The following is a 16,935-nucleotide window of genomic DNA, read 5'->3' on the forward strand; positions in this document are numbered from 1 at the left end:
CTCACCTAGCAGATCAGCAGCAGGGTTGGAAATAAAACCCAGGAGTACTGCATGGCAGTCCCCTGCCCTCAGCAGATCTCCAAAGCGCTGGTGCAGACCCAGTCGGGGATTGTCAACCACAGCTCTGGAGGCAATGGATAGTAATGTGTGGACAGCTCTTTCTTAACAGGATAGTCCACGGGACTGGAGCCTTAACCCCAGCTCAGCTGGGTCTTAAGAACAAGCCAAACCAGAGACTCGTTAAAGTCCCTTTCTTCAAGGGGCTGGGGACGCCTCCTGGTGTCTAAGCTTTCCCCCTCTGCCAGCCAGGGAAGAAGCTGGCACGCAGTCGGGTGCTGTGACTGAGCGCAGCAGGCCGCCCGCTTTCGGGCCCTTGCACCTTCCTCACTTGGGGGATTTCCCACCAGGTCCGTGGCCCCACCAGTGGCAAGTGCTGCTGTGGTGGGGCTGGGAGCCTGTAGGAAAGGGACAGGGGACAGGTCCGGAGCTGCCCTGTCCTCTGCTCATATTTTGGCTGCTGAAATGACAGCTGAGATGGCTTCCCTTCCCCTTGAAGAGGCTCTGGGCTGGCACCAGTAAGCACAGCCGTTCCCCTTCGTAGTTTCATAGATGTTGGGGGCTGGAAGGGACCTTACAGATCATCGGGTCCAGCCCCCCTGCACTTGGGCAGGAAAGACTCACCCTCAAACTGTCCCTGGTGAGTGATGCTCTTGGCTCTGGGCAGCGCTGTGCTAAGACGCAGAAGCTAAGCCTGTTTTCACAGTATGAGGCAGCCTGAGGGGGTCCCAGGGAACGGGAAGAAAAGAAGCACACAGAGCCTCCATGGTCCAAGCACTTCCACGAGCCCTCTCCCCCTCCGGGCAGTCAGCCCCGGCACACAGCCCGGAGTCATGGAGCGAGGGCAGGAGGCTGAAAAGACACAGCCCAAATGAGCTTTGCTAGGTCTCTTCATCCCAGAGGCACAGCTGCTTCTGCGGCACGTAATAGTCAAAGGTGTAGCCCTTCTGGCAGCTGCGAATGCCGCACTTGTAGGAGGAGACTTTGCCACTGGCGTCCCGGCTCCGGCAATACTTGAGCATGCAGGGGTACCACTCGATGCTCAGCGAGTAGCTGCAGATGCAGGGCTTCCAGCGGTCCGAGCACAGCTTGCAGCGCTGCAGGTCGGGCAGGTCGGCCGACTGCGGCAGGACCTCGAACATGGAGCCGTCCACGCCTGCAGAAGAAGAGAGGCAGAACAGTGCTCCAGACCACAGCATCGAGGGACAAGCTCTGCTCCCAAGGACCCTGGGGACCTCTAGCAGCATCCCAGTAGAGGGCAGGACTCCACATTTGCTGGAAAAACAGAGGGTGCCTACATGCCATGCACTCTGGTGGCTGCTGTCTTCTGCTGGGGGGTGACAGGTAAGTATAGACAAGGCTCAAGTGACTTGGGGACAAGCTACTAGCCTTTTCCTCCCTCAATTACTTGGTTCAGGTTCAGCCTGGGTGAGAAGTGGCTGACAGCTGTGTGTGCCAGTCTGTCCCTCTGTGGAACAAATTGCAGGGCTCTGCCTGGTTCATGCTGGACACGTGTCTCCTATTGCAACAGCCACCACTTTAGCTGGCTCCACATGTCAAAACTGAAGTAGCCACTCAATGCCAGGCAATGGGCACAAGCTTAAATGTGGCTGGGAGGGAGACTGGCACCCGAGGCAGGTGTTGCCATACACATGGGGTATCTACATAGCATGTGAGGCTGATGCTTTGTGACCCAGCTTATTCCCTGAAAGCCCCAGAGGGAGAGTCCATCAGGCCTTGCAGACCTACAGGCAGTATCAGAGCTGCCCGTGCAGGGGGGGAGAGTCTCACCTTTCTCCAGCCAAAACTTAACATCTTCTTCCCGGGTGTAAATAGCCTCCTGGGCCTCGGAGCAGACGTTGTGGATGTGAGGGCTCAGCTGGGCCCCTTTGCTGAAGTTGACAGCCACATCCATGCTGAGGTGCTCCAGCCCACGGACCTCCTCTGCTTGCCGCACCGTTTTGGGGTTTTTCTGGGGAGGGGAAAGGCACTGAGTGAATTCCCGCAGCAGTGGCAAAGCTTCTTAGTTGGTGAGGAAGAATCAGGTCTATCTGCTCCATCCTTTCCCCAAGAGACATCGCAGTGGCACACCACCAGAAGGCGTGCATCTAGACTGCCTCGTCCTGGGATCCCATGCGGTCTCCTAACCTGAGCAGGACAGACCCTGCACCGTGCTGACAAGACAACTTCTGTGCAATGTCCAGCTGCTGCTGAAGTGTTGGAGATTTGGGATGGGCCCATGGACGGCTGGAGTCCGAGCCTTCAGGAGCGTGGCCATGCTGCCTGCCTGGAGCAGAGGCAGGTAACAGGCAGGTCTGGTTCACCTGAAACTCAGCCAGATGCCTGAAGGGGGCTGGAGTGCATGAAGCCCCCCAGGAAAGCCCTCTGCTCTGGATGGCCAGGAGATCAGTGGGCTCAAGCACTAAATGGTCTTGTGGGGCTGCCCCTCACCTGCCGCAGCTTGGCCATGGACTCGCTGGGGATGATCTCGTTGCGGTGGAGCCTCGTGACAAAGCAGAGTGCCTGGAACTGGCTCTGGCCCCTCTCCAGCTCCCCCAGGATCAGGGCACGGAAAATCTTCACCTCCTGACCAAAAACAAAACACAGGGAGAGCACAGGTTATCACGGTCCCGCAGCCCATGGTCTTCGGCCTCAGAGAGGCAGCGCGGAGAAACGCACACCCACCCGTCCCCCATAACGCCCGCCGGCATCCCTGAACCACTCTGCCATGTGTCACCCCACCTTAAAGGGGCTCAGGGAGGCTGACACCTGCACCTGCTCCAGCCTGAGGAACACCAGCGGATCCTTCTGCTCAAGCAACAAAACCTCCTGCCTTCAGGACCAGGAGTCAGAGGCCAGGAGTCAGGACCAGGACCAGGAATCAGAGGCTCGATTCTCATGACCAGAGGACCCACCCAGGCATGGGCAACATGGAGAAACGACCCGTATGAAACCTTAAGCCCAGGTTGTGGAAAACCTCCATCCCACAACACAGGGGACAGAGTGCTACTCAGAGGAGGGGAGACATGCCCCCAGTTGTGCCTTGCTGGTTTTGGTCTTTGGCCAAGGATGAACCCTGACTCCACGGGGTTTCTTGTTTCTGCCTCCAGGGAGGGGTGATCTCCTATAAAACAAGGACCCTACATTTTTCCCTGCAGTAGGGAGCCACCTCAAGAGTTCCTATGTTGGGTGGGCCCACGTGCTTTCGCCCCTGACATGGCATAAGCTCTCCCCGCAACCCCGTCTCCCTTCAAGAGGGTCACCCCCTGCACCCAGTGCCCAAACCACCGTGGAGAACAAGGCCAGGGCTTGACTCTTGAAGGGGAAACGGGTCAGGAGCTGCTTGCAGGTGCTTCTCCTTCCAGCATGCACACAAAACTTCAGATCACCAACTCCTCTGGCCCCTTCCAACGCAATGAGTTGTTAACAGCGCTATCTTTGGGTCTAATGTTTCCTGTTATTGTAACACAGCCCGTCCTATGCCGGGAAACCCCGAAGTGTGACCGGAAGGACACATGAGTGCATGTGAAAGACGGAATGAGTAAAAGGAAAGAGACTGTTTGAAAACGAAGCACAGAGTTACCCAGCACCAGGGTGGGATGCCTCCATTCCTGCCCTCGACTGCCCATGCTGCACCCATCGTCCCATCGAGTGAACCCTACTGAACCTATGACAGGATGCCTCATTGCTCATCTATCAGTGCCAGGCTTGGGCACCCTCCCACGACACATCCTCCATCTGTGCTGCATGTGGCAGGACACCCCACTCCGCTTCTCCATCCCGAGCTAGATCGGGATGTGTCCGCTGGAGCGCAGGGACTGGGCTGACGCATTCAGAGCTGACCGCAACGGCAAGGTCCTCAGGGGAAACGGGACAAATCTAGAGAGCAGTGACTGTGTCGGGTAAGGACAGGGTGGGAGGGGGAAAGAGATCTGAGTCAGTGGAAAATGGAAAAGAGACCAACCGGACACATGTGCTGTGGAAGTGATATTGCGATGGTACAAATGGTTCACAGGGAAGAGTCCAGCTCCCGGTCATACTTGGAGGAGGGTAAAAGAGGAGCATGAGTCACAGGGACATGCTCCATTTACAGACACTGCGGCCCTGCCATTCCAGAGCTGCTCATCCATCACAGCAGACCCCAATCTCAGACGGGGCATTTCAGATGATTGTTTTTTTCCACTGATGGAGCAAAGCAATAGGGAGGAGACGGCTTTGTTGCCATGTGCTGAGAAGAAGTCCCGCATTGCTCCTGTGACACAAACCCTCCAAGCAGGGGGTGTAGGATTCTTGCAGGGTCACCGAGACACAGCCGAGCCCTGCTGGCCCCACAGCTCTTCCAGACCTATCACGCTGGTGTCGCTTTGAAAAGTCAGGAACTCAAAGCCTCTACTAACACCTTGAGCAGCAGGATTACAGTAGGCAAATCAAACAAAGTTAGCCTGAATAAATCACCCCTGAGCAGAACTAGGCATAGAAAACAAAGGCATGGGACCCTCTTCAGGGTGAAGAACACCTGCTGAAAAGAGTATTTGCTGCTTGGCTGTGGTTTTAACCCTGTGCATATTGCTTTGTGATCTCCAAGACCTCCACACCCCAGCTAGTGCATCTCGACACTTCCCACAGGTTTGCCATCCTGCCTGACTTAGGGCCGCCATTCCCCCGAGCCCGGGGATTAATTAGCCCACTTCCCCCGGCAAATCACGACCTCATCATTTAGCAACTGTCATGACACTAAAGGGATGGCCAAATTCTGCTCTCGTGGACTACGCTGCGTAGCTGGAAGAAAGCACTCCAAGTTAGTTCAGTGCACTCACCGCAGACGTAACTCAGTTTAACGGAGGCCATGAGATTAAAATTTGCCCCTAAGATTGCGATAGTAAAGCTCATGCCTTCCCAAATACAGTCACCATCTAAAAGCATCTCTCCATCGGGCTGAGATTCTCCCCTTATTGCTGGAAATCTGCACTGCCGTTTCCCTTGGCAGTAAACCCAAGGAGGGAGAAAGACAGAGTAGGCAGGGGACACAGCACACCCACTATCCACCTTTTGATCCCTCTGAGCAGACAATGATCTCTTTTCTCTGGAGCTTCCCCACAGAGTAGCTGCAACCAGGAGGAGATTCGGTTTGGGCTGCCCGAGGAACTTGAGACGCAAAGAGTTTGCTTCCTGTGAAGATGTGCCATGGAGAAAACACCAAGTGGGACCGGCAAAAGCCCAGTAAAGACTGGAAGATCCTCCTCACAAGGCCCAGGGATGTCAGCTCACATCCTTACTGCAGACGGGGATGTTTCAGTGTGCCATGCTCTGTCAAGCTCGGCAAGACAGGTAAGAAACTTCCTCCACCCTTGCCATCGCCGCTCCAGGATTCCTCATTGCCCAGGAGTGCCCCCAGCCATGTGTCCCACCAATTCCCTACAGACACATCCGTGCTCTGCTCAGTCCCGTGGGCAGACAGCCGTTCCTTCCAGGACTAGCTGGTGGAAGGACGAACGCATCTGAAACCGTATCCTGCTCCTTCACACTATGTGCAAGCTGAGAAGCACCTTTTTCCTCCAAGTTGCTATCTTTGCATTGTAATCATAGCCCTGGTCACAGCTTCCAGCCATCATTAACTAAAAATATCACGGGGCAGGATGACAGTGTAAATCTTCACCTCATCTGCAAGTTGCTAACAAACGGCAGCTCTTCTCTTCCTCTCCTTTGCAGCTCTCAGTCCGCAGCCAAAACTTTTCACAAGCATTGCAAAGCTCAGCTCTTCAGCTATCATTGCAGGAAAGCTGCTCTCTTGATTTTATGAAGATGCCTTCTCTCTCACAATTTGGGCAGCAGCAGCCCAGCAACAAGTAGCTTATTTCTGCACTGGACGGATGGCAAAGCGGGGATGAAATGAATACTTTCAGGCTAAAAGGGACCCATGCTGATCACTGAGTGCTGGCAGCCAGCTATGAAGTCAAAGCCCAGCTTGGGAAACTAGTTACTCCAGGGAGGATTCACAAGAAGAAAAAAAAAAAAAGAAGGCATTGCCCTGCAAACAAAAGAAAAAGCTCCCTGGGCCTACATTAAGCAGCAAAACTCTACTGACTTCATTGTCACCATGCTGGCGTGACAGGAGGATGTGGCTCTTGTGTTTCACATTCTCCACATCTCGGGGGAGTGACAAACTCCAGTAAGGAACTGGGGGTTGGGGTGTGTGGGGACCGAATAAACTCCTGAGAAGGAGGTGCAAGGGGAGAAAAGGGTCGCCATTTTAAAGAAAAATCCAAGGCTTACAGTCCCAGGGACAGGACTAGTTCTCGGAGACAGAGGAACATTTCATGGCTGGACCACCAGAGTAAATGCAGCTCAGGCTGCTAGCGTACAGCCTGGAGCAGCTTGGTGGCTTGTGTGAGATGCTGGCAGCCCCGCTGCGAGCATTTGCAGAAAGCCTCCCGTGCTCTGGACAGTATCTGACACCTCCGCAGGGAGCAAACGTGGAAGAGGAGGTTATTCCAGGTCAAGGTAGAGACATATTGGCAGGCCGCTGTGCGAGGAAAAGGGACAGAAATCTCACATGGATGTTTTCTTTGCTGCATCTGTTCTGAGACTCTCTGCCCACATTCCCCTGGACGCTTCATTTGGCATCGTTCACAAGGGCTATGCTCACTTACCCCATGACTCACGGTGTCACGGAGGGAGCATTTCCCCAGCAGAGGCATGAAATCCTGTTACTTCCTTTGGAGTCCACCCAAGAGCACCGCGGTGAAAAGTGACGTCCGTGGGGGAGCGGGCAGAAGCCATAGGTCAGCGTGTTAGCCAGCAGGAGTCATGCCAAACTATGGAGAAGACTTCCCCACTTTTAGGACTTCCCTCCTACAGCAGACCTCTGACCGGTCCCACGTGGTTTGGGATGAGACCCTCCTTTCCACCTACAGCAAAACTCTGGCTTCCTTTCTGCAAGGCTCTGAGCGGCGTCCTCTCAAGGAACATCATCTACGTTAGAGCATACGTCCCTGCAGCTTACTCACCGTCCTCCCTCCCACGTACAGAAAACAAAGGCTGTGGAATTTGGGGCACATCTGGAGAGCTGAAAGAACAGCTGCAGATTGGGATGCGATTCTTTCCCATGGCCAGAGCAGGGATTTTGCTGGATGCATCTTATTAAGTGAAAAATGAGCCAGAGGAGTAGGGAAGAAGGAGGACGTATCCTATTGCTTTCGCCTACAGACCCCGTCATTGTCTTCAGTCTACGGGCTTGGTTAGCAACCCAGCAGGCCTGGGGGATAGGCCTGAAGCAGCTCAGAACTGCTTTACAGGCTCGCCAGGAGCTAAAGGCTGCTGGGGGCTTTTGGTTCTTCTGCAGTGCCACTTGAAACCATGTTTTTCAAAATTAAAAATCGACCCCTTAGCCGAGGGAGCAACAATCTTTCCTCCACGAGCCTGGAATGACAAGCAAGAGGGTCCGAGTGAAACAGTTCAAGAACGGAGGGTGGAAACTGCAGAGAAGAAAAACATGGTCAATAATTTCAATTTGACTGGGTGGGAGGCAGGAAGGAGAGGGAGGTAATGATATTTTCACAGGAATATTTAGGAAACCGACCATTTCTCATAGCTCTCCTAAAGAAGGTCTTGCTTAAATGTGGCACCTTTGGAGCAGCCCAAACCTCCAACGCAGCCACATCAGTTTACGCCAGCTGGTTTTGATCCGAAGTCTTCGCTGTGCTTCCTGTGGTGTTACAAGGCTGGGCAAGTATCAGACGATCAAACTGCAGAACAGCCTGTTCCTCCGCTTCGCCAGGCTCGGTACTTCCATTCAAAATGCTTCATTTTAAATCGCTTCAAATCCTCAGCCTTTAAAAAAAAAAACAAACCAAAAAGAAGTGGAAATCCACATTTTTCACCAGACAGTCGATCCGAAGGCTCTACTGTCCGCGTGCAAGGGATCAGAAAACGTTCTCCGTCTGGAAGCAAGTTTTGCAGCAATACGAAAATATCGAGGAAGAGCAGAAGTCTACGTGCTCACATGGCCACCTCCTCCTAGCGGCTGGTTCCCACTGCTGCGGCCTGACAGACGGGAGCATTGTGCCGAAGTGGCAGAAGCTCCTAAGTCAGCACTGGTGATTAAAGCCCCGTGATTAGCCCTGCCATGGCGGTTATGCAAGCATGCATGGGCACCTCTGAGAGCGGGCACATGCTTCTCTGCGTTTAAGAGCTGCACTGCCAAGTTCAGTGAGAAACATGCAATTTCACCGAACCCACTGATACGGGGAGCTGTAGGTTTCAAGTCAGTGGCACATACCCAGTTCAGCCGCGAATCCCAGGAAGCAGGTTGGGGGGACTGCATTTTAGCAGCCTGGATTAGATACTAGCCAGACTTAGTCCCCATGGCCTCAAAGGGGGCAAATGCACCCCAGGACAGGGTCACGTGCGCATGGTATCAGCTTTTGCAACTTTCCACCCAGCTGGCTGCAGTGCTAAGATCAATCCCTCCTGGTCGGGAGTCCAGATCCTGCCTCACCCTCCTCCATCACTCGCTCCCAGGCTCCTCTGAAGCTGCTCTTGCATTTCCCTGTGTGCATCTTACCTCTGTTTCCTCTGCTCCAGGCTCATTCCCGTCACACCAGAACAACCGACCTGGCGCTGTGGCTGGGCCAATCTAAATATTTATCTACCCGGCTCCGTGCGCTCAGTGATTTATGGGCTGAGGACTCCACAGGGCTGGAGCCCGCGAAGGTGGAAGGCCTCACGGATGGATCCCCGCTAGGATCTTCATGAAAGGGGTCCTTAGATGGGAAACAGACACAGGGGTGGAAGGAACAGGACTGCAGAAGAGGGGTAAGGGGAAACTTTGCAGGAGAGGAAGAAGGGAGAAGAGGGGCTTCCCCAATGAACTGCATGGGCTGTTAAAACAGTAAAGTCAGAGCTTTATTTAAAACAGGCCACAGTTTGGCTGCCCGCAGCTTGCTGGTTCTGCAGCTCATTCCCAACTAACGCAACCACGACTCTGCTGTCCGGTTGCCTAAAGGAAACGAGCTCTGGAAGGCAAGTGGCTGGCTCAAGACGATGCTGGCAGGGAAGAGGAGGCGCTTGCAAAAGCTGGCCAAGATGCTGCCTCCACTCCCATTGCCAGTCCTATTCATCCAAGTGGTGGGGAGCCACGGGATCCTGCCCAACTCCTCTCTCAGGGTGGATGGCCAAGAAGTGCCGGCTTCAGAAATGCCACCTAGTTTGGAAACTTTGGTTTTTCCTTCGGAGGGAAGGACTTGGCCACAGAATCCAGGCTCCTGCTGCCTCCACATTGGGTTACTGGACCTCACCGTGCATGAGGGAGCAATGCGCAGACTCTAGCTGGGATGCAACGTGTCTGCCCACCTTCTCCAGGGTGAGCTCATCACACTGACATCCAAGCTCCTCCACTGGCTTCCAGGCTGCTTCCAATGTCAGTTTAAGGATTTGCCCATCCTCTTCAACACAATAAACAGATCAAGATTTATGTGCCTTAAGGCATGCCCGGTAGAAGTGCAAGCAATGGTGGCTTTCGACATGGCCAAGGTGCCCAAACTTGCCCAGAATCCCTCTTTTCTTCCCCAGCCCTTCCTCAACTTCTCTGCCCATCATCTCATAAGGGGGAGGTGGGAATCCAAGCTCATCCCACCAAGAGTCAGTCGGTCCTGCCGGAAGCAGCAAGGCGAGTCAGTGCCGAGCGGGTTCTTGGCCAAACCAACGAAGGAGCTGGGATTTCTGTACCGCTTCCCAGCACAGAACAAGCCCTGGCGCGACCTCTGAGCCTCAGCAGCACGGGGACTTTGCATTAACCCTTCAAGAGGATGTTGGCAAACGGGGCCCTGACCCACATTTGTGCAGCGAGTACAGTTGCAGCTATTGTTCAGCTTTTGGCTTCACGTTGCCTGGCGGAGAGGAGGAACAGGCCGTTCTGCAGCACCTCTCTGACTGCCGGGGCAAAACCGCATCCTACCCTCCTCTCTTGGGAGAGGGACGAATTCAGGTCACCCGGCTCCGCCCAGGGCCAGGGGCTCACATCTGCAGACCTAGGGGACTTGGAGCGTAGAGGAACCGTCCTGGGAAAGAATTCAACGTCCTCGTGTCCCATGCCGGCCGCCTCCGACTCCTGCTGGGCCCGTGTTTTAGAACAAGAGGGCAATTCAGCCTCTGTTTTTAGGCCTTTCCCAGTGGGGAACGAAGATCATGTGTGGTCTCACTCTCGCTTCCATGTTGAGTGGAATAAACCAGTTCCCAAGAAAATAAATCTTGGAGGGAAGCGCTAGTTCACTGCCAACTCCCACCTCGGCCCGCCTGCCAGGCGCCTTCCTTCAAGGACGCGGCTGCCGTCAAGGCCCTGAATTTTGTCCTTGGAGGCGCGCAGTCAGCTCCCGCTCAGCGGTGGAAGTGGAAGGGGTGGGAGCTTGCACATGTGGAGGAGGAGGGTGGGATGTTCAATGGTTAGGGCGCCCATGAGGGACCTGGCTCCTGTTTCCTGCTGCGCCAGGTGTCCTCTGGGATCCAGGGTACTTGGGGTTGCCTAGATGTGGCTTTCTGTAAGAAACCTCTTAAGGGGGGGGAACAAAGGGGGGCAAAGAGTGCTTCAGCAACAACAGGCCCAGCTGCCCAAGTGCAGCCAGTTGCTGTCTCTGAGCACGGGTCCTGTCAGCACCACGATGTCACTTGGGGTGACCCTTTTCCCCTCTTATAATCCTCTGTCCTACTGAATTCTGCCAACAACTTCTCCCCGTATGCCCCAAAACTCCAGGATCAAGACGCTTGGATCACAGCAGCAATGAAGGCCAGATGATGCTACATCTGGGCATCCTTTACCTAACAAATTCCCTTCCACTGCAAGGCCCGAGGAACTGGTGAGCCCTGGGTTTCTCTTGCTCTCTTCCCTTGGTACAGTATAGACTGAAGCCTTGGGTTTTTCTGGACTAGAAACCCTACGTTTTCTATATCACCGGGGTACTTTGTGCCTGGTGGGGCCAGACAGGATGTTCTTCTGGATCTTACTGAACTTAACATCCATTATGCAGGTGATACAGATTGCAGGAGATTGGACTTGCTGGTCCTGGTGGTCCCTTCCAGTTCTTTACGTATCTAAGATTGATGCAAAAGCAGATTTGGGCTGGTGCTGTGCTAAAGGGATGTTTTCCATCCATCACATCCTCCAAATGGAAATGGAGTACCTGAGCTGTACAAAGCCCTTGTTTGTTATGGAAAGTTGGATTATTGCTTCAGAGCTCTTGGCATGGGTGAATAAATAAATAATGCTGAGCACTTACGCAGAGCTTTAGGTTTTCAGATCGTTTTATGCACCATGAAGGCAGGCTCACCACGATGCTCTTGTGAGGCACTGGAAACAAAGTTAGTGCTTTGTGGAGAAGGACATTTTGGGAGAGGGAATGCAAGTCCTCTTTTTCAAGTAACTTTTGGCGCTTGGTGCGAGACCCTTGGTGCCCACCCATTTGAGGTGCCAGGCACCCAGAACTCCAAATAGCATTGATGAAAGCTGTAGACACTCAACACCCCTCGAAAAAAAAAAATCAGCCTTGTACCACCTCCTGCTAAGCCTTCAAGTGGTGGGTGGGGCTGGAAATCAACAGCTGCTTCTGCAACCGGAGTCCAAGTGACTTGCTCGTGGCTGTACAATGAGACAGCAGCAAAGCCAGGACTCGAAACTCAGGAGTCCTAGCTTGCAAATCCTGTGCTCAGCTCATCAGGTCAACACCAAGCATCGCATACCAAGGTACCCAAACAATCCTTGACCATGGAAAGATCAGATCCATTAAAACCACAGCGTTCTCGAGTGGAATCGCTCTACAGGGGAACAGACAACTCAATAGTCTAATACAGCGCCCCCCTTCAAAAACTTCAAATGTCCAGAAAATACACACTTCAATAATGCAAAATTAAATGTTGGCAAATGCAATATCAGAGGGAGCCCTGCGGAGAACTTAGTCTGGGTTTCCAGAGCTCCTGATTATCTCTACTAAATCGCTCGATTTCCTCCTGTGGAGAGAGTTAAAAAGCCTTCTATTATCTCCCAGTAACTCGCAGGGAGTTGGTTCATCTGTCCTACCACACAGTCTTAGGGCACTGAGAGGAAGCCTTTGAAAAGCACACCCTGGGATGGCACTGCCCAGTTTCTTGGTTTGTGCTGCTGAAATCCCACCTGTGAAGAAGCCAACTGCAGAGAGCTTTGTGCACAAATGTCCTGGGAGCGTGCAAGACAAAAAAAACGGGCAATCCTTCAGAGTGGCTGCCAGTCACAGCCTGGGACACAGGCAATTATAGCTCAGTGCTTCCAAAGGGACGGGGAGCAGGCAGGCACATACACTAGGGATTACAGCAGTTCTGTTCATTCCCCCTCTTCACAGGTCTTGCTGTTTGCAGTTGTAGGGGAGCAAGGGAGCAGCAGATGCTCAAGTCCTGGCGTGCAGCTGCCTAACTGCTCCATCTTTCACCTGGGCATGGGTGTCCACATGTCCAGGAAGAACACCAGACTCACCAGACCAGATCTGACCCGAGCCATGTCTAGCTCAGGATCTCATCTCCAACTAGGGCCAGCGCCTTCTGAGGTAGGTGCAAGAACCTAGCAGCGGGCAGACAGGATAACATACCTCCATTTGGCTGGAAACTGGCTTTTGACTCAACACACTTCAAAATGCCAGCAGCCTTAGCCATGTCCCTTCTGACATTCCCAAAGGGAGACAGACCCTCCCCTCAATCCTGGCAGTCTGGGTTTCCAGATACAGTACATGCATCAGCTATTCCCCATTTACACAGGGGATCCCTGGTGCTGAGGCCTCCATGTTCAACCCCAGCATAAACAGCAGCAGCTCTTTTAGCAGCAATGCAACATGCTGAAGCTACTGGCACCACACGGGTTAAGTATTTGGCCCTCTCTGCACCCAGCCCCACACACAATTTTTTTTTCTCAGTAATTATAAGAAAAATAAATCACTTATGTCTACTTGGGTATTAACCACCCACCCCGCTTGCCGGCCAGAGGGTGGGAATGCAGTCTTTATTGCAAAGAGCCTGCCAAAGAGTTTAGATTCAACAATATGGAGAGAGGAGTGGTTTGGTTTCTTTTCTTTTTTTTTGTTGGTAAAACAGCAAACAGCCGTTTGATAAAACAAAAGAGAAACGTAATCCTAATATTACTTTCCAACACAACAAAAGGAGGGGTGCTAATCTCTGAACTCTGATCCAGCACTGAACACCCCAGGCAGGGAAGATACCCTTTGGATTTAAAAGGACTTTACACCCAGAGCTTGTACAGTGGTTTACAGAGGCAGGTAATGCTTTTTATGGCAGGGGAAACTGAGGCACAGAACGGGCTAGGCACTTCCTCAGTATCCCCAGCAAGTGAGTGCTGCAGCCAGAAAGCCCCAAAGCCCGATCCAGCCGCTCCGCAGACCTGGAGGGCGAAGCTCACTGCAGTCAGAAGGCAGCGTGGGAACACGAGTGATAACATGTTTCCACCTCCCACGCTCTGGGATGCTCTGTGGAGGGCACATCCCCAGATAAGTCGCAGCTGCCCCAGGGCTGCTCTAACTCCCTGGTGCTGCAGCTGACAGGCAGCTCCGCCAGCACTGCTGGCATGCGGAGCGCTCTTCCCCAGCTGCTCACCATGTGCTGCTCTTGGAGCGGGGGTCTCCCGAGCGTCACTGGGCATCAGGGTCTGGATTCTGCTCCGAACCGGATGAAATGCAAGTGGCACATGGCAGTGGCGAGACAGGCAGGGGATTTTTTTTTTTTTTTTAAGTCCTTTGGCAGTTCCAGCTCTCCTTGGGTGAGAGCAGCCCCACCCCGCAGAGAGGGCCAGCGCAAGGCTGTAGGCACCACTCGAGCTCCGCTCCAGTCCTTGAAAACAGAGCTCAAGTGCAATTAAGTGGAGCACAAGCCTCGGGCTGGCCCCTCTGCTGTGGGGTGAATTCCAGCCAAGTAACACAGGGAAAGAGACCATTTAACAAACGGGTTTCGTGTCAACATCACTAATGTGCCTGATCCTAAATTAGATTGCCTGCCGCGGCCCCCAGCACGGGTCTTTCCCACGCAGAGTCGTGCCTTGTTTTGAGGGTCCCGAGGGGAGAGGCAGCCTATGGAGGAGGCACTCCCATGCCCTGACCCCACCACCAAGACCAGCCTGGTAATGACGCCACTACCTCTTGCCTACCGCTTTCCTCGGGAGATTTTAATGCACATTAGGGCATGGAGGTCACTTTTATTATTCCCGTTTGCAGATGGGGAAACGGAGGCAACCAGGCCCTAGGTCACAAAGGCTAGTGACTCAGCCAGCTCCAACGGCAGGGAAAGAAGTGTACCTACCCCGAGCCTAGAGCTACAGAGGGCCACGAGGTCCCAAGGCACTGCAGGAAGGACAGAGCGAGGCTGGGAATTGAACAGCGCTCCCCAAAGCCCCTGGCTCACCACCTCAGGCCTGGATTGTCTTTCCTCTCTATTGTACCGCTCAGCAGCCCTCTCCCTTCAGAGGGGGAAAAAAAGCCTCTGCCTCAGAGCTAAGCCTCCCCAGTTCATGCCAAGGAGCTGGACAAATCATTTGTGCAGGAAGCTGGCGTCCTGGCCACAGCATGACCACAGGAGTAGCCTGAGAAACCCGGATAAACACCTCCAGCTGCGTTTCCAGAGGCGAAGAGCCCAGAGACCTCTGCCCTTAAGGAGGAGGGACACTGGGCAGTGGCACGGAGCAGAGCGCCGGAGCAGAACGGAGTTCAACACAGTAATGCCTGGGCGAAGCCAGGAGGCCGGGTCTGAACAGGGTCCCGAGCCAGGATGCAGCTCGCACTCCTCGTTCCCTTGCCGCACTTTAAAGTCTACCTCACGGGCCTTTATGTTTCTCTGGTTTTCCTTTAACTACGTTCCAGCAAAGCCATTAAACCAAACAACTGCCCCCCTGCAAGCCCCGAGCTGCTGTAGCAAGAAACAGGCGTTGCGCAGTCAACGGTGCCTAACAGCGATGTCTACGTCAGGGCATTCCCACACGGAGAGGACTTTTTGAGCCTCTTGGATTTGATGCTTTAGAAGCAAAGCGGAACCTGAAGGAGACCTCCGGAGTAACTGCTCTCCTCCCCGCAAGCACACGCAGGCCTCAGCTCTGCAGAACAAGCCTCGAGTGCAAATCCTCGGGGGTCGACGGGAGGACGGCAGCATCTGCACGTCCCTAGTTCGCAACCCAGCATCAGCAGCCCCCCCAGAGCTTGGGTAGAGGTGCCGAGAAGCGCTCGGGTTTTCCTTGGCAAACGCTTGTGCCGACATAATTTGGAGCCAAGACAGATTTTTATTCCCTCCTCTGGGCTTCCCTTTCTCTCTGCATCCGCCTTTGCACTCCAATTTCCGCCGAGCAGGGAGTATTTTGGTACATCGTTGACACGAGAGTTACTCTAACGTTGGCTGGTGCTGAAGGAGAGGTGCTGGGTTGCCTGCTCTGCCAAGTGAAGTCTTCTCTGCGCAGCAAGGGAAGAAAATCTGTGAACTTCCCTCCCTCCCTTGTCCCCCTGCCCACTTGCTCCAGCCTCGATCTGAGAAGACCATCTTTAGGGACAAGAGGGGATTTTGGTCTTATAGCCCCTGGCAGTAGGTGGCTTAACTTGGAACAGCTTGAGAGGGAGAAAGTATAGTGGTATCCTTTGAAGAACTGGACCAAGAGGCCAGTGGCTGAGCTGGGGCAACTGGAGAGACAGAAGGGGCCTGTAACCAACTGGGAGAGGGTTAAGAAAGCCTTGGCCATGACGGGCACACTGGGCAGAGGCCAGGACTACCCAGGCGGATCGGCTGCAGGGCTCCATGGCTTGCAGCAGGTCTGGGCACAATCTCCATCTGCTTCTCGACTCTTTTCATACCCGAGAGATCTCTGACCCTCTTTAATTTCTCTGACCATTTTCAAGTTCTTTTTTTTGCCTGAAGAAGGACGTGCATGTCTGAAAGCTCGCAAAGAACAACTTCTGTGCAACTATTCAGTTGGTCTAATAAAAGGTACCGCCTCTACCCGAAGAGGCTTCTTGGGCTTTTACCTCCTTTTGCATGGAAGCAGTCAAGTCCATGCGAGTAAACAGGGCTGGGACGGAAAGCTGTAACAACAGCTGTGCCACACACAGAGCAGAGAGAATCGGGCTCTCCCGAGGCTCAACTGCAATGGAAAACTCGCCGCATCCACACAGGCCTGGCAGATGCCAGCAAATTCCACTGGCCACCGCTGCCCCCTCCGCCTCCAGTCCCCAGGAGCCATTCATCTTCCTGGCGGATGAACCACTTTACACCCAAAGGGGTTGGGATGAGAAGTGAAGGATTTTCCGTCATGGAGACTGGACATCTTCCCTCGATCCCAGAGGTGATCGCCCAGACCCTGCTCCCAACTCAGTGCCCATCCCTTCAACATCCGTGCCACAGGGATGAGAGGCAGCGGCTAATCCCACAGGGGATGGATGCAGCCATGGGACACCGGGATTGCCACACAGAGAAAGGGGAAGGAGCCCGTCTTGGCCAGGTTGTGCCTTGTGAACAGAAGGGAGGCTGCGTCTCCACCATGCATTACCCCTAAACGACAGAGCCAACCGAGCCCCAAAGGCAGAGATTGCAGGACCTGTTACTTCCCAGCCACAGACTTACGTGTGCCCAGGGGTACTACTCTGAGGGGACAAGGGCACTGGCCCAGGAGTCAGGTGACCTGTGGCACCAACACATCCCTGACTAGACCAAGTGCCTTCCCTCTCCCTGGGCCCGGGGGCATGGCACACGACAGTCAGTCCTGTCCCTGGGCCCGGGGGCAGGGTACACGACAGTCACCGCCGTCCCCGCGCCCCGAGGGCAGGGTACACGACAGTCACCGCCGTCCCCGCGCCCCGGGGGCAGGGTACACGACAGTCA

General features: G+C 54.0%; 1 protein-coding gene across 1 annotated transcript in view; it reads right to left on the reverse strand.

Moving 5' to 3' along the window:
- The window catches only part of OAF (out at first homolog), a gene marked incomplete at its 5' end in the record, with an annotated part of 19,783 nt that overhangs the window by 686 nt on the left and 2,162 nt on the right, over positions 1-16,935 (reverse strand). The window contains 3 exons of the mRNA XM_019546905.1: positions 6-1,213; positions 1,849-2,029; positions 2,509-2,643. Of these exons, the coding sequence (XP_019402450.1) occupies positions 939-1,213; positions 1,849-2,029; positions 2,509-2,643 (591 nt within the window). The remainder of the gene's footprint in view (positions 1-5; positions 1,214-1,848; positions 2,030-2,508; positions 2,644-16,935) is intronic.

This window comes from Crocodylus porosus, unplaced genomic scaffold (genome assembly GCF_001723895.1).
Source record: "Crocodylus porosus isolate Cpor-Errol unplaced genomic scaffold, CroPor_comp1, whole genome shotgun sequence".
NCBI classification, from domain to species: Eukaryota; Metazoa; Chordata; order Crocodylia; family Crocodylidae; genus Crocodylus; species Crocodylus porosus.